Source organism: Electrophorus electricus, chromosome 17, assembly GCF_041902795.1.
Source record: "Electrophorus electricus isolate QZ-2024a chromosome 17, ASM4190279v1, whole genome shotgun sequence".
Taxonomy (NCBI): Eukaryota; Metazoa; Chordata; class Actinopteri; order Gymnotiformes; family Gymnotidae; genus Electrophorus; species Electrophorus electricus.
In genome coordinates, this window is record NC_137513.1 from 19,650,001 (window position 1) to 19,674,542 (window position 24,542).

Below are 24,542 nucleotides of genomic sequence, written 5' to 3' on the forward strand. Positions count from 1 at the left end.
ATTGGAATTGAGCATTATGTTTCCGTTATGCGCTATAATGTACTGCACATGAACACATATTCCTTAACTGACTGCTAAATACGTATTTCTTTTTAATGTTTCTACAGAAATGACACTTTTGGTGATGGCTTTGGTTTTATGGTAGATGGTAATGTCTTTCAGTGTCCATTCATGGTTATGTCCATTTCAAAGGAGCTCGAAAACGGACATAATTGTCTGCAAGGTTAGAAAGTTAATTGAACAATTATGGTGGAAGGCACCTCCATTATGTCTGCAGAGATAGAAAGGGTGGAGAGAGAGAGATCCTACATGATTAGATCAGAAGAGATAGCCTAAATACTATAGATGTCTGATAGAGCTTGTGTGTGTGTGTGTGTGTGTGTGTGTGTGTGTGTGTGTGTGTGTGTGTGTGTGTGTGTGTGTTGGTCATTTATGTCTTTGTTTTTATGATGAAAAAGCAGTAAATGACAGTTTAAGTTTAAAAAGCCGTAATTTTCTCAACAGCCTTTCTGTAGTCTGACTGGGACGATCACACACATAACCAAACAGTCCAGGTCCCCAGTGCTGAGTCCCAGAGACGCCAGCCTCGTGAAGCTTAGCAGATGCTAACAGCAGACCTCTGGGTTAAATGTCAGGTTATAGGTGGCATTGACCCACACAGAGGTCACACATCGGATGTCCCTCTGTGTGTGTGTGTGTGTGTGTGTGTGTGTACCAGGTAAGGTCAGAGGAGTGATGTAAGTCTGGGGCATGGTGCCAGGGTGGTTTAAATCTGAAATAGTGCTGAGTGGCACCCAGAGCTGGCCAGAGGGCAGCAGGACTGGGCGTGACACCACAGTGCTGCAGGGCACGCTGGCCCTTTAAATGCCACAGAACACTGGGGGGAATGGCCAAATGGCACGAAAAACACTGGAAACTGGGCTGTGTGTGTGTGTGCGTGTGTTTGCATGCGATTATTTCTGTATTGTTGTTAAATGTCTATTTAAATTTGAGGACCGCCACTATATAAACGCAGAATCAGAAGATCTTAATTTTCGCTTCCTGTTCCCCCTCTGGTGCGTTCAGCTCCTCGGCAACGGGTCTTGGTCTGACATAGCCTTGGCCAATCACAGCCCGCGTGGGAGGCAGCGGGTCTCGGGCTGACATAGCCTCGGCCAATCACAGCCTGCGTGGGGGTGGCGGTGTGCACAATGGCAGCCATGCCATTCGTCAGCGAGGGGAAGTGCGTAAGCGTGGAGTGGGACTTCCTACAAGGACTCCTCGCCAAACCACCCACCCTACCCTGGTGAGAGAGAACACACACACACGCACACCACCCACCCTACCCTAGTGAGCTCTATTTCACATACAAATGCACAAACAAACAAATAAACAAATTAGAAATACAACAGAAAACAAACCAATTTCAGATAATTCCACGAAAACTACTTTAAAAATGTAAATACAATGTACAAAATACAGAAGGTGCCAAACTACCAACACAAACCCTGCTATACAACCTCACCCAACACTACCAACACAAACTCTGCTATATAACCTCACCCAACACTACCAACACAAACCCTGCTATACAACCTCACCCAACACTACCAACACAAACCCTGCTATACATCACCCAACACTACCAACACAAACTCTGCTATATAACCTCACCCAACACTGCCAACACCAACTCTGCTAACTGCTAAATAACCTCACCCAACACTACCAACACAAACTCTGCTATATAACCTCACCCAACACTACCAACACTAACCCTGCTATATAACCTCACCCAACACTACCAACACAAACCCTGCTATATAACCTCACCCTACACTACCAACACTAACCCTGCTATATAACCTCACCCAACACTACCAACACAAACCCTGCTATACAACATCACCCAACACTACCAACACAAACCCTGCTATACAACATCACCCAACACTACCAACACAAACTCTGCTATATAAGCTCACCCAACACTGCCAACACCAACCCTGCTAAATAACCTCACCCAACACTACCAACACAAACTCTGCTATATAACCTCACCCAACACTACCAACACAAACCCTGCTATACAACCTCACCCAACACTACCAACACAAACCCTGCTATACAACCTCACCCAACACTACCAACACAAACCCTGCTATACATCACCCAACACTACCAACACAAACTCTGCTATATAACCTCACCCAACACTGCCAACACCAACCCTGCTAAATAACCTCACCCAACACTACCAACACAAACTCTGCTATATAACCTCACCCAACACTGCCAACACCAACCCTGCTAAATAACCTCACCCAACACTACCAACACAAACTCTGCTATATAACCTCACCCAACACTACCAACACTAACCCTGCTATATAACCTCACCCAACACTACCAACACAAACTCTGCTATATAACCTCACCCAACACTACCAACACAAACCCTGCTATATAGCCTCACCCAACACTACCAACACCAACCCTGCTAAATAGCCTCACCTAACACTACCAACACAAACTCTGCTATATAACCTCACCCTACACTACCAACACAAACCCTGCTATATAACCTCACCCAACACTACCAACACAAGCCCTGCTATATAACCTCACCCAACACTACCAATACAAGCCCTGCTATATAACCTCACCCAACACTACCAACACAAACTGCTATATAACCTCACCCAACACTGCCAAGACAAACCGCTATATAACCTCACCCAACACTACCAACACAAACCCTGCTATATAACCTCACCTAACACTACCAACACAAACCCTGGCAAAAGAGAGTACAGATAATAACTCATGTCCGTGTGTGTGTGTGTATGCGCGTGTGGGCACAACTCTTCACTGTGGTTTACAGATGGTATGTTTGGTTCCATTAGTGGAAGATTAACTAAACTTCAATGGAATTATTAATGTGTGTTCATCTGCAGGTGGATATAAACCCAAACAGAATTAATGGCATGTTATCGATTAAAGCTCTCCAGGGTCATTCCAGTCTAATAATGAGACACACGGCTGGTTTACAGAGTGTAAGAAAACACAGGACAACAGAGAGAACACTAACCAAGAGACAGGTTAACACACACACAGACAAACAAACACACACACGCACACACGCACACACACACACACACACACACACACACACACACACACACAGACAAACACACACACGCGCACACACACACACACACACACACACACACACACACAGCATACCTACTTTTGTTTAAATGTGAACATGCTGAGTCTAACGTAAGTAAATAAGCTAGTATTTTTTCATCAGTCAGTTTTATTGAAGGCTTTTAGTCAGTATTATTTTTCTTTGCGTCCTTATATACACGTGCACACACCCAGGCACACACACATACACACAGACACACACTTATTTTATCTGCACCCCCCCCCCCGTCTGGAGCCCCCCAGAATGAGAATCAATGTCACAGACACAGCTAGGGTGGGGGGGCCGCATGTCGGCTCTTTCTTCCAGCGCAGACACAAATTGTGAAGTCGCCGTGACAACATAATTCCACCACTCAGGCCCCATCGAGGGTGAGTCGATACCCAATCAGAGCGACAGGCTACCTGGCCTACCTCTCAGACACTCCCTTCCATTGATCCCTCAATCAAGCCTGGAGGCACATTGCCCAGGATGGAGGCAGTGAAAAGAGCTTAAAACCAGTCTTCCTCCACAGCCTGTGAGCACTGATCCAAGATCAGCCTCTCCCTGCACACGCCCGATCTAATACCACTGAGCATGACAGGGCTAAAATGATCTGAGATCAGCAGAGGTGCTCTGAGAGAGTGGATGCGGGGCTCAACTGATGGAAAGAGGCACCGAACGGACTGAGCGGTCCCCTCCCTGTCCCTGGAGGTTAGCGCCACTTCCACTGCACTGATCTCTGGATGTCAACGAACTGGGCAGGGAAACCCGGACAGAGTGCCACTTAGCACAAAGGGATTGCGGGAGGGAACTGTCACAACACTTGCACTTTCTCGGCTGTGATGTCAGTGTTAGAAGCTCGTGTTTGATATTTTTTCTGTACTTTTTATTTAGTTATTTATTTATAGTTATTGATCTGAATGCATGATCCTTTAATTCTGAATTTTTTTAATAAGGATTTAAAGAAAAAAACAGTTAAAACTGCAAGAGCACAAGTTACAAGTTGTGGTTTAACATTTTAGCTTGTCCCACCAGCCCTCCTGCAACGTGTCTGCAGGTATGAGTGTCTTCAGTTACCGACTCAGATTCAGTCTCTGGCTCAATTAACGCAGCCCTATCAGCATGGTACACCACTGCACTACACATCAGCCCACCCTTTACTGGCATGTGATGAGCAGATTTCAAATAAACATTAGTTTAGCTAATTAAATAATACCACAGACATCACACATCACCCATGCCGTCCAGCAGGTGGAACTGGCTGTGGAGAGTCAAGGATCTTCTGATCATCTTCTGATCATCTGACGTTCACACACCCAACATGAAGCCCACGTTTCTAGCCTCCTTCAATTTCCACTGAAACTGAACAACAGGCTTCAAAACCCACCTGAAATCAAGTCACCATTAACAACAGCTATTTCTTTGGCAGTTCAGAGAATACATCCCATTCGTGTGCTTTTCCCAACATGGTCCTTTATGGCATTTTAAAAACATTTGACCATCCTTGCCACCACTGCATAAAGAGCTAACCACACCCTCTGCCATTCTCCCTGCTTACATCTTTCTCTTCCTCTCAGCTTACAGAACTTGCGGAAGGAGAAGTCTCGAAATGCGGCGCGCTCTCGCCGTGGGAAAGAGAACTTTGAGTTCTTCGAGCTGGCAAAGATGCTTCCACTCCCTGGAGCCATCACCAGCCAGCTGGACAAGGCCTCGGTCATCCGCCTCACCATCAGCTATCTGCACATGAGACACTTCGCCAGCCAAGGAGACCCGCCGTGGAGCCCCCTGCTGGAAGAAGAGAATAACTGCAACAAAGGTGAGCACGTGCCAAACCCAGAGGTGAATATTTTCTGAACCATCCAGCTGGAGTCTGGCTTTTGGATTGGATTGTGTTGCGGAAACTGTCAGCGGGCTTCAAGATGTTATGATTAAATCCTTAATCCACTGGGATGGATTTTTGAAAAACTAGCATGAGAGAATAACCTGAATGTATCTTCATTTAAGATTTTGAATGACTAAATAAAGTTCATTATAACTATAAATGCAGAACCTGGCCAGGCATGACGAGGCACGTTCACACTTTTTAATGGTTTAAAATAGAGAGACTTTCATGTAACGTGAGAAAAGGTTCAGCCAGTATTCTATAGAATGTGACAGACAGCCAGCATTTTGGGTGGTTGTTTTTTAAACCACCACAAATACAAACCCTGTAAAAAATCATGTGAACGGACTCCCGACAGAGCTAGATATCACTCAGACACATTTGCCCTCTGACCTCGCAGCTGTGTGTCCGCCAGTCTGAACCGTCATCGATGTCGGGCTCACACAGCTCTAGGTCTTGTCTTCCTTTCTCTTTTTGTAGTTGGGCTTTCTGGGTGAAGTAATTCATTTGCCTTGCACCCCCTGCTTTATTTCTGTTTTGTTACTTTGTTTAGTGTAAAGAGCAATGCATCCATTAAGTAATTTGTGTGAGGTAAACTATACGGAAATGAAAAAATAAAGTATAAGTATTTAATTTAAAGTTTAAATTTAAGATTTTGTGACCCCCCCCTTATGTATGCGCCGTCCTGTGAGGTGGCCGAACACAAACAGCGTTTCCAAATATCTCTTACAATTTGCTGTTGTGACGTGCACCAAGCCCGTATTGACAAAAGCATCAATCACGGAGTCGATTCACATATGAGAGTGCCATTAACAGAGGAGATGGCGAGGCGCGGGCTCCGACCAAACTCAATTCTAACATGACAGTGGCAGCCTGCGTATGAATACAAATGCGTTATTAATTTAAATTATGAATTTAAATGGAATAGGCTATTATTGTCTTATAGGTCGCCTGTGTATGTCACTGGGGATACTTTCACTTTGAAAATTGCAGCGGAAAATGTAAAGTGGAGGGGAGATGGGGTTCACGCACGCGCACACACACGCGCGCACCCGCGCGCACACGCACACACAAACACGTACGCGCGCGCCGAGAGTGAGAAAAGTAATTGAGATTGCGCCACAGGAGTAATCACTTGCAGTCATGCGGCGCTAAATATGGCTCATCCGAAATAACGCATTCGTTGGTTCACTCACAACTTTTGCCGGCACAAAAACGTCAATTCTGCGGAGCACAAAATCACAACCACGGTGCTATCATCTAAATACACATCCACAGTCTTTCCCTGCAGCCTTTCCAGTACTCAGTTTGGACCTTGTTGATCATTTGGCCGGGGTCATTTGGCGTCATGGGGTTCTCCGCTTCAACCAGATGTCCATTCCGCACTCTGTAAGGCTCGTCTCGCAATAGAACTGAGAGGCAATTAGCTGTCGGAGCCTCACGGAGAAGGAAAATCCTCGACGTTTGTTAACAAGTGGCTTGGCCGGTGGCGTCTATTTATGTACAATGTCTCTGTTTTACGCTGTATGTGAGCTTCATTACCTCTGCCGCATCAAAGCAACGCACTACTGTTAAAATAGCCTGGTATATCACACACACAGTCTCTCTCTCTCTCTCTCTCTCTCTCTCTCAAATACGGTGTGACCAGAGAGAAAGAGAAGCTACACAAAAGAAGGATAAAATTATCTGTGCAATTTGTAATGACAGAAATTAACTACGTAACGAGCAGAGCACAATTACAAGGGTTGGCTAATTGCTATTATTACCGAGGGGAAACAGCTCGGCTACAATTAGGCGCGCGCGTGTGCGTACAGGCGTGCTGGTGAAAGAGAGAATCCGAGAGCGTGAATGGAGGTAAGGAACACCTGTGTGTGCGTGCGCGCGTGTGTGTGTGCTGTAGTTCATGACTACGTCTTAACTCGCCTCCATCTGCGCGTGCAGCTCGTGCAAGCGGATTCGGCACAGATTCTCGCGCAAACTGTCTGGCCAGTTTCAGTAGCATGCACAACATCAAAACCTGCAGTTCAGCTCGGTTAAGTTAGTCAAAGCCACCAAGCTAGCGTCTGGAAAGGCGGTGGGGTCTGTCTAATAGGGGCCCTTCATTATCTGGTGCAAACCTTTAACACTGATCGCCTTCTCTTCTTAATGTAATCGCGTTCTTCACATTTGCTAAAATGTCATATTCTTTCTCCTTTTCTGTTCCAACTTACTCTCTCTTAAAGTAACTCTTTGCTTTGCTTTGCGCTTCCAGAAGCACATTTGTGTTAAATGTCAGGCGTCTGAATCTTCGCGACTTTGTATATGTTTTTGAGACTGATACAAAAACTGCGACTCTATTCTAAACACCTGCTTATGTTCTAAAATTCTTGAAAGCCTTATTATATTTTAAATGAGATAACGAATAATGACAAACACAAATTGAAAATGTCTATAAGTTTAAAATTCCAATGTCATTCCTTTTGTTGTTTTAAGATTTTCATTATAAGACAACCCATATGACTCTTAAGCATTTATCTTATGCGTCACTTGTGTACTTATTTATACAATTGGAGATATTTATTTTTAACATCTGTGATAAAAAATTTAAAAAAAAGCTAACATGAAAACTTTTAGATGTTTCCCGCCTGTGATGACCCTCACTGCCTCACCTCACAAAACACTTTCATCAATAATACTACGTAAAGGTGGCAGGGTAGGGTAGCATTATGCAAATGTGATCATGCTGATTGGTCTCCGTGGCTTTTAGCCACGCCAGCAATTGGTTCCGTAATTGCGTCTTTCTCATTAGCGTGCCACACGTGGAGAGCAAGCGGTCCCGTGACAGAGCGTGGCGCGCGTAAACCATGACTGCAGTTCCGCCAGAGGAATGTAGACTGACCTGGGTCCGGTCTCCTCCTGGCATGCGTGTAGCAGGTTCCCCTCCACCTCATCACCCCATCTATGCACGTGCGCACACACACACACACACACACACACACACACACACACACACACACACACACACACACACACACATATACCTGCATGCAAGGCTGAGGGGTGTAGAGCTGGAGTGGAGGTGTGGGTGGAGTGACTAGCTTTTGTCTGCTTCCCACGTTTCAAAGCCAGTCTTGAAAAATGAATAGACAGAGGAAAATCAATTGCATGACCTTCACACGAAGTGGGATAGAAATGGATAGAGAGAGAGAGAGGAAGAGGGAGAGAGAGCGAGTGAGAGAGAGAGACAGAGAGAGAGAGAGGTGATCTGAGCAGTAGCAAAGGGGATGAGAATACAAGGAAGAACAGAATGTCTAATATACACAAAATTATATATTTTTCATTTCACTTTCTTTGTGTGTGTGCGTGCGTGCGTGCATGTGTGTGTGTGTGTGTGTGTGTGTGTGTGTGTGTGTGTGTGTGTGTGCGTGTGCACGCATGCATGCATGTGCCCATTGGTATGTATGCTGGCATGCTACATAGGGGCACTTGGTCTTTTATATAATAATAATAATAATAATAATAATAATATTAATACCTTAATAATAATAATAATAATAATAATAATAATAATAATAATAATAATAATAATATAATAATTAAACTTTTGATGTTAGATTTTCACACATGTAGTCCTTCAGGAAACACACACATTTGAATGAGCTCTGAGGTTTTCTGTTAGGTGGACCATCCCATTTTAGCTCACAATCTGTTCTTCTGAATGCACCAACCTGTCTTCATTAACCTGTAGGTCTGCGTCATCGCCTCTACACCTGTAGAAGCGTCTACACGCTAAAGGCCCCAGATTCATAAAGCCTGACAGCAACCATGCCATGCCATTTAAAAAGTGGGACACTGTCTTTAACTCCTCATGTGTCTCCCTCCTTTGTTAAAGACCCACGCCACGACCGAGGACTAACGAACTGCAGCCATGAGACCACTGGTACACTAAAAACTGCCAGTCACATAAAAGCATCCTGCCTTTGTACCGTTCACCAGCAGTGGGGGCTGATGGCTTCAGGACTTGTAAATGACAGTAGTGCAGCCAAACTCTCTCTACTCATCCTGTATGTTTATAACCTCTCACCCTGTAACACTTACATTTGCATCCCTTATGGCAAAAGTTTGTGGCATTCCTCTTTGTGTACGCCTGCTATTGAAGTCGCAACATTCTCCATCACGCTCGAGCCAAACAGAACAAAATGTGCCTTTTAAATACATTTGTCAATTAACTAAATGGATGCACGTGAATTTTGTTGTGAGCAAACATTAGAGAAAAGATCATCGCATCATCCACATCGGCTTCTGTACCATCATACAGGTTCAGGTGGGATTTGTTTTGCAGAGCGTTGTTCTGTTATGAATCACTCACATCACATGCAAATGAGGATAATATATGGTACCACCACATATCACAAAACAGTAAAATATGTATGAATGATGAAACAGCACTATTTACTCTTAACATCACGTTAACCCTTAACTCTTGGGTTGTAAGGATTTCAAATGTCAAACAGCGAGATGGACTCTGGGATTTTGCTCCTTGGTGGGCTTTTTCCTCTGTGCCTCCCTGTGTTGTTTTTTGACCTTCATCCTTTCCTCCTCCTCCTCTCGCTCCTTCCCTCTTCTTCCTCTCCCTCCCTCCCACACACTCTCTGTGCCCGTTTCTCCTCTAATGCTTAGCGTTTAAAGCGGCGAAGGCTTTTAAGGGACGTTAATTGCACTCAAATTATGTTCGACCGCGTAAGGAGTGAGTTTACGATAGGGGGAGAGAGAGAGAGAGAGAGAGAGAGAGAGAGGGAGAGAGAGAGAGGGAGAGAGAGGGAGAGAGAGAGAGAGAGAGAGAGAGGGAGAGAGAGAGAGAGAGAGAGAGAGGGAGAGAGAGAGAGGGAGAGAGAGGGGGGGGAGCAGGGTAGGGAGGGAGTGAGGCTGAATGAAAGCATAATTGCGACAGAGAAGGACATTGTGAGTAGTCTCTCTCTCTCTCTCTCTCTCTCTCTCTCTCTCTCTCTCTCTCTCAGGCCCTTTGTGCCTCCATATGTAGGGTAATGCTGGGGGGGTTCGTAGGAGTTGCCAGGTGATCAGCCTACAGTTCCCATCAGCTGACTTGACTGAGCAAACTTAAGTGGAATAAAAGGCCAAAGTCACAGTTACCATAGAAACCTCCTAACTTGGTTAAAAGGTTGCATGCTAGAAAAAGAGCAACAGGTCCAGACAGAGAGACAGACAAAAAGAAAGAGAGATATAGAGACAGAGAGGGAGAGACACAGAGAGATATAGAGACAGAGAGGGAGAGACACAGAGAGATATAGAGACAGAGAGGGAGAGACACAGAGATATAGAGACAGAGAGGGAGAGACACAGAGAGATATAGAGACAGAGAGGGAGAGACACAGAGAGATATAGAGACAGAGAGGGAGAGACACAGAGAGATATAGAGACAGAGAGGGAGAGACACAGAGATATAGAGACAGAGAGGGAGAGACACAGAGAGATATAGAGACAGAGAGGGAGAGACACAGAGAGATATAGAGACAGAGAGGGAGAGACACAGAGAGATATAGAGACAGAGAGGGAGAGACACAGAGATATAGAGACAGAGAGGGAGAGACACAGAGAGATATAGAGACAGAGAGGGAGAGACAGAGATAGAGAGACAGAGAGGGAGAGACACAGAGAGATAGAGAGACAGAGAGGGAGAGACACAGAGAGATAGAGAGACAGAGAGGGAGAGACACAGAGATAGAGAGACAGAGAGGGAGAGACACAGAGAGATAGAGAGACAGAGAGGGAGAGACACAGAGAGATAGAGAGACAGAGAGGGAGAGACACAGAGAGATATAGAGACAGAGAGGGAGAGACACAGAGATAGAGAGACAGAGAGGGAGAGACAGAGAAGGAGAGACACAGAGAAATAAAACAAAGTCTTATTTGGAGGAAGGAGCAGCTTCACTAGTTGTCTTTTCCTTTGTGACCCTTTGTGTGCATTATGAAGAAGTTGTGACACAGACGTGAACTGAGGTTGGATTTGGCAATGAAGTGTAGTAATGAAATATGGGCAGAACTTACAGAGAATTACAGAGAATTCCCATCATCTTCATCACCATCATCTTCATCGGCATCATCACCACCATCATCATCTTCTTCTTCATTATCATCTTCATCACCATCATCATCACCATCATCTTCATCACCATCATCTTCATCACCAACTTCATCTTCTTCTTCTTCTTCATCATCACCATCATCTTCCTCATCACCACCATCTTCATCACCATCCTCATCTCCACCTTCATCACCATCCTCTTCATCTTCATCATCATCTTCATCACCATCATCGTCACCATCATCTTCATCTTCATCACCATCTTCGTCACCATCTTCATCGCCATCATTGTCACCATCATCACCATCTTCATCACCATGCTCATCGTGGTGTAACCGTCTGTTATCTCCATGTTATCTTTGCTAATGTGAGGTCTCCATCAGCCCTCAGTTCTCCTCACTGTGGTTCATAACTACAGCCCCAAGCTGTAGCCAGTGTGTGTGTGAGCCCTGTTGGGAAGAAATAGTGCTCTGTGCGGCGCGCCCCTACACACAGTGATTATCCTGGCCTGGGCATGGAGCCCCTTTTTCAGGCCTCTCAAAGGGCTCATTGATATTCCTGTTCTCAGTCGAGCAGGGGATCCCACTCTCACTGCCGGGATGGCTTTGTCCCCCAATTGCTCCTGTACTGACTTTAGGAGTGTGTGTGTGTGTGTGTGTGTGTGTGTGTGTGTGTGCGTGTGTGTGTGTGTGTGTGTGCATGTGTGTGTGTGTGTGTGCGTGTGTGTGTGTGTGTGTGTGTGTGTGTGTGTGTGTGTGAGAGAGAGAGAGAGAGAAACCAGTGAAAGGGTCAGGTATCTTGTCCTGTGCTAGAAAATAACTAAATATTACTAAGATAATTACTTATAGATATTACTAAGATAATCATCCTTTCCTTGGACTGGACACACACACACACACACACACAAACATGTCCCACAATAACACACATGCACACACACACACACACACACACACACACACACACACACACACACACACACACACAGACATGCACAAACATACCCTTTCATCATACAACCTGCTGTGAGGACAGCATCTAAGACAGAACTATAAAACTGTAAGAGAACAGAGATGTATACTTGAAGCATTTTTAAATGTTGTTGCATGATGTTCAGATGAGTCAGTTTTGTAGTGACAGACTTCTAGGATGCATAAAGAGTTTTCTAAGGTCTCAGTAAATCAGATGGGCTCTAAACTCTCCTGTTTGACTTCTTATTAAAGATATTGTTCAACTATGTGTTATCTGTGTGTTATGTGTTATCTAATACACCTAACACATTTTACTATTTTGAACACAGTATAAGGACTTCCAGATCATTTTCATTTAATTTTTTGTCTTTTTGTTTTATGGGATACTTTTTTAATGCCTAGGGGATCACACAGTAATTGAATGATCATCATCTTTTAATTTAGATGTGTTAGTTACTATCCTTTAATGTATTACAAATAAAAGAAAATTATATATTATAAATTATACTATCTTATGAATTATACTATCTTGCTTTGTGTAGGCTATAAATGTGTAACCAAATTTATGAGAAAACACTCAGTTATGGTTCCAGTGTGGTTTTGTCCTTTCTGTGTTAATGCCTCCCCCTCTCTCGCTCCCTCTCTCTCTGTGTGTGTATGTTGCTGTGCAGTGAGAAGAACCAGTCGTTCACTGGCCACTGATATCTTTGAGCAGCACCTCGGTGCACATCTGCTACAGGTAAACATGTCTGCTGCACACACGTGTCATTTACTCCCTACAGATAAACATCCAACATGTCTGCTGCACGTGTGTCAGCAGATGCGTGTTTAACATGTCTTCTGCAACATATGTCCCTGATACATTTGGTGTGAATGTTTATTTATCCTGTAAAGATCCAGAATTTTACTACTATTATTATGGAGCAGAAATAAGACTTGTATCTCCGTAAGATAACCGTTTTTCTCTGAATCCGTATAAATGTGCTAACATTTCAGCCATAAGAACCATGAGAAGAGCTCAGTACAAGGGCACTGGTCTGTCTGTGTGCGACGCGTGGGGAAGGAGAACCCTGGCAGAAATGAAATTAACGCTTCAGAGCGTAAAAAAAAAAAAAGTGATTCTTTTCCCAGCCGTGTCCTCTGTCACTAATAACTAGATAATTGCTCTTTATTTTTCCACGCGATTCAGGCAGTTTGCTTCTCCCACAATTCCTGGCCACTCGCATTTGCATACCGAACGTGTCACTTGCATAAATTACCGCCACTTTAAGAGCTCCCGCCAAAACAGCAATCATTCTCCAACAAAGTGGCCACCTCTACTGCTCACTTCTGGATGCTTGTTATTACGATTAATATTATTCTTTGAAGGAGTCTCTTAATGGGGTGGCTGTGTACCTTTCAGGTCTGATTTGAATCACACACACTACTGTCAGTACTGTGGGGGCAGTGTACACAGAAGATTGCTCTGGTGGGTGGGATTGGTGTCTGATAAACTGAACAAGCGTTTTAGCCTCTGGTTTTGATTATTGTTTATAGTGGGTTTGGGGGTTTTTTTGGTTGTTTTTTTATGTCATATTTTTTATGTGCATATTCAAATCAACGTTTACTAGTATAATTTGTTCTGGTGTTGAGTTTGTGTGTCTTCTAGACAGAGATTAAACAGAGATTATAATCTTGAATTAAATTACACTGTCAGTGTCCACTAAAAATCTAATTTAGGTTTGATCTTAATTTGAATCTGGAATAAAACAAGACCTTTTTGCGCTAAATTATGTGTGCATGAGAAATATACATGTTCATAATTTCATACGGCAACATTTTCTGTGTGTTTGTTATTTCTACAGTCTCTGGATGGCTTCGTGTTTGTGGTCAGTCAAGAAGGCAGATTCCTGTACATCTCTGAGACAGTATCCATCTACCTGGGCCTCTCACAGGTCAGTCAGAAAGAGAGAGAGACACACACACACACACACACACACACACACACAGAGGGTGCAGCATTTTATGTACAGTAACCCTTCGTTCTGTGTGTATTGTGTAGATGTGTGTGTGTGTGTGTGTTGGAGTGTTTTATTCATGTGGGTGTGTGAGAGAAAAAGATATGGGAGGGGTATAGGAAAGAAATCTCTCTCCCTCTCTCTCTCTCTCTCTCTCCTCCTCTTTCCCTCTCTCTCTCACGCTCCCTCGTTCTCTCTCTCTCTCTCACGATCCCTCGTTCTCTCTCCCTCTCTTGCGTGCTCTCTCTCCCTCTCTCTCACGCTCTCTGCTTCTCTCTCTCTAGGCGGCTGTGAGCTCGATCACCAGGTGCTCACCTCTGTTGATTGCTTGTGGCCTCTTGTACAGAGAATGTTAAGTCCTGCCATTTCGCCCATACGCATAAATAATAACAGTAATTACTTGCACAGCAATCAAAGTGTCGCCCTGGCAGACTGGGGTCTGTCTCGGGAGCAAATCGATAGGCATCTTAAAAGCAGCATTGATTGTGCGATGAAAAACACACACACACACACACACACACACACAACAAGGGGGATGTGAAGACAGATAGTGAGGAAAGGAGTGAGCGAGGGAAAACAGATGTGTTTAGGGAGAGGAGCTGAATGGTGAAGAGGAGAAAGAAAGTAAGCGATTGTTCGGAGAGAGATTATTGAGTAGGTGGGTGAGAAAGATGCGCAGTGATTTTGTACTTGCTGGCCGTGGGCCCTTGTTTCAGCAGTGTGTGTGGGTCATACAGCTCAGAGAAGATCACTCAAGCCAGTTCAGCGGCACGGCCTCGGAGTCACGGCTCTGGCGCGGCACAGCTGTATTGCGAAGAGCACCGTGAATCTGACGCAGAACGCATCGCTAGAGCAAAGCCGCCCGCTAGTTTGGACTGCACGCGACGACAGCGCTAATCTTCTCGGACACACAAAGCCCTCGCCGCTCACCTTCCCAGTCGTGCTTGAAGAGGCAGACCCAAAGACGACCGGCTCTGGACGGAAGCGCCGGGGTCGGACCAGGAGCGGACCGGGACTCGTGTCTCAGGACTGGAGGACGGAGCGCCAATAACCAGGAGACCCTCTGCTGCGTGGGGTCACCCCGGCTCCCACCGGGGGACCCTGCAGTTCCCGCGGAAGCGGGGTTAAACTCCCGGGGCTGTCCACTAACGGGTTGATTAGGCGGATTAGGGCAGGTCGTCTCTGTGCAGCCTCGGGCCTTGTCCTCTGCTACCCGCTGAGATCTTTCTGCGGCTGCTGCCGCGGAGCAGGAGGGGGAGGTATCGCGCCGGGGCCTGGTCTCCCTCTCTGCCCTGCGAGGGACGGGGAAGAGCTGAAAAGGGCCGGACAGGGTGGGGAATTGATCCCCGCCTGGTTAGTATGCAGCTCCCAGTCTCTTCCTCCCTCTCTCCCACATCAGTCAGCAGCAGACTGAGAGAGTGTTGTGGTTGACTCGCCTGATGCCTTATACATATTAAAGGCACTGCTATTATTTATATCACCTCTGCCACCCCCAACACTGCCCCTTTCTCTCCTGATTCCTCTTACACGATCCTAAAGCTTTTTCTCTCATCCTCTGTTTCTCCACTGTCCTCTTCCGCTCTTCCGCTCTTCCGACTCCTTCTCGCCGTCATTTCAGATACCCATCACCCAGCCCTCGGTCTCCTTAACGGCACTGTAGACAGTCACTAGAAACCTTTAGGAATCTAAGTCACCTTCTCCAGGGCATTGTGGGCCAGATTAAGTCCTCCAAACTGGGGCCGCTATCCCTACTATCACTGCAAGCCCCTTCACCTGTACATTCTCAGTTAGGGGACGCATGCTTACAGTCTCTCCCAACATCCTCCCACTCTGCTCCCATCCCACCTTTACTATGCTCTCTCTCTCTCTCTCTCTCTCTCTCTCTCTCTCTCTTTCTCTCTCTCACACTCTCTTTTTTTTTTTTTTTGGTCTTTGTCTTTCTTTCTTTTCCCCGTGTCCGATTTCACCCAACGTGCTTCTTTATCCACGCGTATTAGTGTCCTTGAAGGGTGGCGGAAAATCCTATAAAATCCCTCAGTAAATGGATCTAATCCCATAATAAACGGGTATGTCCCGTGGACACGGTGTGGGAGAGAATAAGGCCTTTTATCAGGATGGAATGAAATCTGACCCACACAGATTAGGTTTTTATAGATTGGGGGGTCGGTGGGACTTTTATCTTCGCTTGTGTCTTAGCTCGCCGATGCAGTGGCCACTGTGATCTTGACCACAAGTGAGATAGGAAGGCACTGATTTTTACATCTTCCTTCCTCGTCCGTGTTATTGGTTTTGGTGTTGTGCTGTTTGGTTAATGTGAAAGGTGTAGGAGAAGTGTGCTCCTAACTTCCTGCATGCCTTGACTTTGTTTATAGTTTTTGCAGTGTGCAGGAGATGGAATATTACATGGGGCTTGCGCTGGTGTGGTTAATGTTTTATATGTGGGGGGCTCACCTGCCAACCTGTGTGAGGGTCTTTGTGTGTATGAGCACAGTTTGAATGTCAGAGTTTCTCAAGGTCTCAAGGTATTGGTGATGATGTGGTATTACTGTTTATTTTAATATACATTTGCATTTAACTTTTACTACATTCTGATGTGGGTTTTTCTTTACATTTCTTTGCTTAAAAATATACTGGTCAGTTGAAAGCAAGTGAAACCTACAGTTACTGATTGCACCTGCTACAGCCACTGTAGTGTTTGAGTGTTTTTAGGAATCGGGGAGGTGGTGTGAGGAGTCAAGAACTGCAAACACTTTTTCAAGCTCAGCAGTCTCTTACTTTTACCTGAAATGAAATTGCTGAAAGTCCATAACCATAACAACAGCCAGGCACAGTAATCACAGTCCCAAACCATCACAACACCCAGAAAACATGATCACAGTCCCAAATCTACAATATTAGTAAGTCTTCCATAATGTTTTATGTTTTGTATACTATCTGTATATTATGTGTGTGTGTGTGTGTGTGTGTGTGTGTGTGTCTTCTCAGGTGGAGCTAACTGGCAGTAGTGTGTTTGACTACATCCATCCAGCAGACCATGTGGAGATGGCAGAGCGACTGGGTATTAAGCCACACCTCCGTGCAGAGGCGGGCTGTCAGACCCTCCCTGAGAGTGCCTCAAGCTCCGCCTCCACCTCCTCTCTGGCTGGCACACCTGAACCAGGTAACTCCTCCCATGCAGCATCCATCGATTCAATCAGCTAAAGCTGTTTTGTTATATAAATTAAATGTAAAAGGTAATTGGTTAAGTAATTCCTTCTTTCATATTCCTAACTGAGTGAGACGTGTGCAGTGAGATAGCATAGATGCATCTATGGTATGTGTGTGCATTAGTTTTGAGTGTGTGTATCAGAATGTGTGCTTTTGTCAGTTTGGGTGTGTGTGTGCGTGTGTGTGTGTGTGTGTGTGTGTGTATGCGCGTGTGTGTGTGCTTGCGTGTGTGTGTGTGTGTGTCTGTGTGTGTGTGTGTGTGTGCGTGCATGTGTGTGCGTGCATGTGTGTGTGTGTGTCTGTGCGTGCGTGTGTGTGTGTGCGCGCGTGTGTGTGTGTGCGCGCGTGTGTGTGTGTCTGTGTGTGTCTGTGCGTGCGTGTGCGTGTGTGTGTGTGTGTGTGTGTCTGTGTGTGTGTGACTGTATATACTTGCCTCTTCCCATGTAGCTCCCTCGAGTCCTCTCTCTCCTGGGGACGAGCTGGTTGAACGTGGTTTCTTTATCCGTATGAAATCCACCCTCACTAAGCGTGGCCTCCATGTCAAATCCTCCGGTTATAAGGTGAGTCCAGCTCTCTCATAGACACTGTAGGCTCAGTGGTGTCTGTGGAGTCAGGATCCTTCAGAGGTGTAGAGTTCAGATCCTTCAGTGGTTTAGTGTTCAGATCCTTCAGTGGTTTAGTGTTCAGATCCTTCAGTGGTTTAGTGTTCAGATCATTCAGTGGTTTAGTGTAAAAAATTTTCAGTGGTGTAGTTATAACGTTGCTCAGAGGTGTAGTGTTAAGATCCTTCACAGCTGTTTTGTTAAAATGAAGATTTATACTTCCTATAATTTTAAACCCAGTTGTGGAAGCATAGGTTTTTCATATTCTAAGACACCTGGTTCCACTCTCCAGCTGATCTTTAAGTCCTTCTTGACCTTAGTCCGGAGTCCAGAGCAAGGAACTCTGGGAAGCGTGTAGGGCGTGCAGCCCCAGGTCCTGCCCTGAGCCCATCTGCTCAGATGCCCGTAGTGCTCTGTGATCTTTGTGCTGGCTGCTTTGAAAAACAGCACAACACTCCCCCTTTAATCCCGGCCAGCAACTTTCATCTGTGGTGTGCGTTCAACTTCCTGTCAGGTAATCCATGTAACTGGACGAATCCGCTGTCGGCCCGCCCTGGTTCCAGGCTCCTCCCGCTCGCTCCATCGGCCAATGGGATTGGTCGCCCTCGCTCACACGCTCCCACCCTCCACTCTTAATGAGGTGCGGATGGAGAGTCACATGTTCGTGTTTCGGGTCAACATGGACCTCCAGGTCACCTACTGTGAGAACAGGTGACGTAACACTGCAATGCTCATTAATTTATTGAGGTTTTACAATAAATAGATATTTAGTCCTCAGTAATGTTTATGTTTTCTTTCCAAACTGCATTTCAGAATTGGATATTGACCTGTGATCATGGCTTTATATTAATCTGCTACTCGAGTCAAATTAGAAGGGCAGCCTTGATATTTCCAGCATAAAATCTTGTTAAATTAATACAAAATAACTTTTTTGTAAATTCTTACAGAACAGTCAGTTTTCAGAAATCCTTTCCGGGGTATCCTGAAATTGCTGAATCTTTACAGATCTAACTGAACGTCAACCAGTATTAATTTCACATAACATGTATTTAACATATCTTAATATTGCGATGTGTTAAATATTTAAAACATGGACCCGTCCTGAGTGTGCCTGTGGATCTGGCTGTGGACTATTCAGATTGTAAAAGCACACTTGTTAAAACGCTTTGGCATGGAGCTTTTGTCTTCATTCAGAGTTTCCTTAATGTGCGTGTTACGCAGGATCTCGGAGTACATGGATCTGAGCCCGGCAGAGGTGGTGGGACACACGTGCTACCGTTTCATCCACGCGGAAGATTTAGACACCATCAGACAGAGCCATGAAGACTGTACGCTCCTCTCTTTCTACGCTGTAAAGTTTTTACTCTCTGAGTGCCAGAGGACCTTTCTCTCTCTTATCTCTCTCTCTGTCTGCTCACCATATACTCTGTTTCAACAGTCTATAGTTTGCTCCCTGAGAAGCTGATGTATTTCACAGGAAGCACAGTGAACGAGGGAAGCAGACACATAGATCAACCAAGGCCTTTGTGAGGCTGAAAGCAGCGTAGAACAGATGGCAACAGAAAGCGATTACTGCAGTTTCAGGAAAAGCAGACAGATAAGGAAAGCGCAGAAAACAGCTCTGACGTTTTGATTTAAAAAAAAAGGGACAGATTCACTCACTTATCGTTCAACAGCTTCAGGAAACCACAAAAACCCAGAGCTTTTGCCAACAGCGCCCCCTAGCCTTGATAATGGAGAAGGGATTGTGTGCCTTCACCCACAAGTCTATTCAATCTGGTGCATTTGTGTGAAAGTTTCAGGACTGTTTTTCATAATGCTTGTCCCTTCCCTAAACACACCCACCCTGTACCCGCAGTGCTAAGAAAGGGGCAGGTGGTGACCGGGTACTACCGCTGGCTTCAGAGACGCGGCGGGTACCTGTGGGTCCAGTCCTGTGCCACCGTGTCCATCAACCATAAAGCACCGCATGAACGCAACGTCATCTGGGTCAACTACATCCTCAGGTCAGCTCTCTGATCGCAGCACAGGACACACATCGGGCACTGTGTGCATTTCACTTAAGGAAAGGGTCACCAAGTGCCCTCTCTGCCTGCCGTGTGTGTGTGTGTGTGTGTGTGTGTGTGTGTGTGTGTGTGTGTGTGTGTGTGTGTGTGTGTGTGTGTATATTTGAATGCATGATTGTGTAACAATTATGGTAATAAGCTCAAACACACTAAACAACTCTTAGTCATTCCCTCTCTCTCCATATGTGTGTGTGTGTGTGTTTGACTATTTTTGTGTCTCTCACACACACATAAACACACACACACCCAAACACATACACACACAAATCTAAAGAAAAGTCAGACAAAAACAAGACGAGCAGGCTGAATTACAATGATAATTGGACTGGCAATATATAATTACACCAAATGGATGTCAAAATTTTCTGGCTGAATGGTGTTTTAGGTAATTAACGCTGTAATTATGAGAGCTAATTAACTTCTACAGCACCCTCCTGGAGCAGCTCTCTTAACAGAAGGGTTTTGAGTGTAGTTCTGTGTGGAGAGGGCGTGTGTGCGTGCGTGTGTGTGTGTGTGTGTGTGTGTGTGTGTGTGTGTGTGTGTGTGTGTGTGTGTGTGTGTGTTGTGGACAGGATAAGGGGATAACATGGTTCCCGCTCTTTCACTGTGCGATTCTGGTGAGGTAACGCTGTGTTGTTTATAAAATGATCATGGCCCCGTTGTGCTATTCAAGCACTCAGTGAAGTGCCAATGAAACAGCACCTGTGAAATGGCGTGATGTTTCCTGACCAGTCTGTATCAGCCATGACTGCTAATACCTGCTAAAAGGGTCAGGTTTGGATCAGCATAACCGCTTTGTTCACGTCCTGTCTCAGTCGGACAGAAATGCCAGACACACCACTGGACTTACTACAACTCCCAGAAACCCTTCGAGCTGAGCGTCTACGGGCTAACTCCTCTCCTCATGACATCTCCCCAAAAGCACAAGGTATGTCCAGGAACACACACACACACACAGCATGTGCTCTGTGTTGATGTAAATTGTACAAACACTTTATAAATCGATCCTGGACAGCAGCAGGGATGTAAAAGTTCGGCTTTGTCTGCTTTGCAGGACCTGCTGTCTCCCAGTCAGGAAAGGGAGGCAGAGTCACGTCTGAGCCCGAGCGCAAAGGGAGAGAACGATACCCACACCCTGCTGTCAACCAATCAGATGACAGGAGGAAGAGGCCTCACCGCTCCAGCCCAGTAAATGGTCCCCCAGAAACAAGGAGGCGAGTGGAAGTGTTCCAGAACAGAGCGGGCAGCCCGTCAGGCTCATCTGAGCTAGCCAGTGAGAGCGAGGTAGACGAGGAGGAGGAAGAGGAGAAGGGCAGTGAGTGGGACCGCGACGGCAACGGCGCACGGGTGAAGCGCGAGGAAGGCGCCGCCGAGCAGCCCAGCAGGGGGGGAGGCCTGGGGAGAGTCCACAACGGCCGGGCCGTGATCCAGCACCTGAAGAGCGTGGCCCCCAGCTCCAACGTTAAGACCGAGCAGGAGCTGCGTTCGGCCCCTGGGGCCCGATGGGGCCACACCACCCCAGGAGGCGTAAACGGCAGCAGCTCCCCTTCTCAAGCTCCAGACTCCGCCGGTACTGAAACCCCAGGCAAGGGTCTCTTTGGCCCCTCGTCTCCCACCCTGTCCCCGCCTGTCTCAGCCTCATCCCTGCCCAGGGAAGAGCGACCCCTTCATGGGGGCCGGGGCCCAGACTATGAGCTCCTCCAGAGACTAGCTGCAGGCGGGGCCGCCGGGCGTGTCCTGTTCCACCCGCTTGCCCTTGGCCCCCAGGCCCCCCAGAGCCTTTATGCCCCCAGCACCATCCGCTACGCCCCACCCGAACTGCCCTCCGGCCATGGCGAGGGGCACCGCGGGGACCACGCACCCAAGTCGCCCGCTTTCTTCCCGCACCTGCAGAGGATCGCGGGGCTGCCTCCGTTCAGCGGCTTCTCCCCATCTGAGCACCCCTTCCCCCCCTCCCTGTCCTTCTGCATGAACGGCTTGAGGGGGGCAACTGGGACAGAGGAGGACTAAAGAGACCCAAATACAGATACGGAACGAGGGAGAGAGAGAGAGAGAGAGAGAGAGAGAGCATGTGAGAGAGTGAGCAAAAGAGAGAGTGCGTGAGAAAGAGAGATTGAGAGAGAGAAAGAAATCCAGACTATCCAGTGAGAGATGAAAGAGGCACAGGTTTGTCATAGTCTTCCCAGCATGCTCTCTTGCTAACTCATGTGTACGAAGGTCTTCCTCTCTCTGAACACGCAGGAAAAGCCATAATGTAGAAACGGAGATCGCCATGCCACCGCACACCACATAGCAGGCAGAACTCCAGAAGGGAACGCTCACATGAACGAGGCAAAAAGGGACGTTGACATGCAGAGACGTACCGGGACCACGGTCACGCCTCAGACGTTTGTGCACTGATTGGCTGAAACAGGAAAGCACAGTCTCTTCGCGGAACGCTACTGGCTAAGCCCGTTTCACAGGTTTACATCCTGTCAAAACATGGTATTATTTTTTATTTTGTACAAAAATACATACAATACTAGTGTCTTACTCTCATGTCTTTGAGCTTGCAAAAAAAAAAAAAAAGAAGAAGAATTCTTTGAGTGATCTGTTTAAAAATTGCAGCCATATTTAAGACATTTGGGATATAAAGACCGCATAAATGCAAGGCGTCGAAGCCCTATACATGTCGAGAACTAATTAATGTCACAAACTAACTTTCTTATTGATGTTTGTTGGGTTGTTGGAGGGTGGGGTGGGGTTGGGTGTGTTTTCATCAGTCATTACGTCCAAGCACTTAAGGCTTTTAAACACAAAGCACTTCATCATGACCACATATTCTGTTTTTCTCTGCTGTATAAAAATTATTTAAGAAAAACTCTGGAATGTCGGTGGTCATAAAAAACAAACAAAAAACAAACGTTTAAGGCCAAACTATAAAATCCGGGAGCAAATGTTGATGTAAGATGAACCCTGTGACGGAGCGGGAATGTAGCCATTAGAACAACGTCGTTTAGAGGTGGGCAGAGCTGTGGTCCACGTGGCTGTAGGCGTTTGCACTCATATGGTCTTTACACGGTTTCACAGTTCAGTTCAGCCTGGGATGTCCAGTGTTTCAAATCAGCAACAAAGGCGCCCAAATCTCTTTTACTGTGTCAATCAAAAGAATCGGACATACTTAGCAAAGCACTGAGGCATTCATTTTGAGATATTTATCACTGTTAAAAAGATTGATCAGAGTTTGTTGTAGCTGTGAGACTACCTAGCTAGGATGGCGTGTTTCGGGGTTTGTTAGAGAGGCAGACTGCTTAGCTGCAGGGCTTTCTGAACACGACACGCCAGGGCACTGCAACCAAGCACACGTTCGCTTCTGAAGCACCAACCTCCACTCACCAGATGCTCTTGTGAATATCCAGGTGTCTGTTGTAAAGACTTTGATTCAGTTAACATTTACAGTGAGGCCTGTTTAAAAGCCTTATGTTGGATAAAATCAAAGTACAAAAGATATTCCAGAAAAAGCCCGATATGGCAGTCTGATATTGCAGAAACGGATATGTAATGCCCGATATGGCAGTCGGATATTCCGGAAACAGCCCGATATGGCAGTCTGATATTGCAGAGACAGCCCGATATGGCAGTCTGCAGATTCTTTGAAAACAAAATGATGTATCCATGCCAAAAAAAAGCATTTTTAAAACCCAAGTGGTCACAGATTTTCACTTTGACTAAAGGACAAGCCTTTTGTGTCTTACTTCTTAGTGCACATGTAAGTTGGTTTTGTTTTTTTTTGTTTGTTTGTTTTTTTTGTGTGTGTGTGTGTGTGTGTGCGCGCGCAGGGCGGGATGGGCGGTGGGGGTTCATACACGTGTGTAATATAATTCACGAGCTCATGACGTGGTCTCTTAACTTCCGCCATCACTGTGATCTAATCTTTTTATGTTAAAATATTTGTGAAAATACAATGACATCAACATTAAAGGAAAATCTGTAAAAAAAAAAATAAAATAAATAAATAAAAATATTATAACGACAATACAGATGACAGACAATAAACTCTATTCCTGTAGTGGAGTGTTCATTCCTGTCCGTGTTTAAATGATGTCACAAGACTCGCGCAACGCGTGTAGTTTTCAGTTGTCTGAAATGTCCACGCGCCGCGATACTGGACCACTTTAATAACATCACGACTTTCACATCCAAACGTGAGGCGTCGCAGAGCACGAACAAGATGCGAGCGTCTCAGTTTCATGACGAACTTCTCACATCTCCGAGCCTCTTCAAGGGCGGACAAAGGCACGCGGAACGACGAGGGGAGTCGGCCTGCCACGGCTCGAGCACGCTGCTGCCCCACGCACCGGCAGCTCGTCCCGTATGCAGCGATTCGTCGTCATCTGCATGCATAACCCACGGCCCCTCGGCTTTGAGGCTCGCCCGGTTAGCGGCCGCGCTGTCAAAGTCGCGAGCTGCGGGGTCGAGACAAAAGGCGCGCGAGTCACGGCGGCGGTGTTGTGTTGTTTCAGGGAACCCCAGGGAGGGGCTCTGACATTGAAGGCGGGTTAAGTCCTGTTTTACATTCAAGTGGCA

At 46.1% G+C, this 24,542-nt stretch overlaps 2 protein-coding genes across 5 annotated transcripts in view; one reads left to right on the forward strand and one right to left on the reverse strand.

The window, feature by feature from the left end:
* Positions 1 to 11,705, reverse strand: part of LOC113568368 (uncharacterized) — a 32,332-nt gene extending 20,627 nt beyond the window's left edge. For 2 of the 4 annotated variants that reach the window (XR_003409584.3, XM_081699601.1), the window contains exon 1: positions 11,097 to 11,705. Coding sequence is in view for 3 of the 4 variants with exons in the window: in XM_081699601.1 (XP_081555727.1) it covers positions 11,097 to 11,485 (389 nt within the window). In the remaining variant the exon portion in view is untranslated. Of the gene's footprint in view, positions 1 to 1,196; positions 1,337 to 8,071; positions 8,161 to 11,096 lie in introns of those variants that run through there. The other 2 variants (XM_081699600.1, XM_081699602.1) reach the window with 2 other exon arrangements.
* npas1 (neuronal PAS domain protein 1) lies at positions 1,156 to 23,991 on the forward strand. Its single transcript, XM_081699599.1, has 11 exons — positions 1,156 to 1,285; positions 4,747 to 4,985; positions 12,776 to 12,843; positions 13,949 to 14,038; positions 17,087 to 17,261; positions 17,756 to 17,868; positions 18,425 to 18,621; positions 19,132 to 19,238; positions 19,769 to 19,916; positions 20,792 to 20,904; positions 21,031 to 23,991. Exons 1-11 carry the CDS (start codon positions 1,191 to 1,193, stop codon positions 21,984 to 21,986), a joined length of 2,301 nt encoding a protein of 766 aa, XP_081555725.1. The 5' UTR covers positions 1,156 to 1,190; the 3' UTR covers positions 21,987 to 23,991.
* The last annotated feature ends 551 nt before the right edge of the window (positions 23,992 to 24,542 follow it).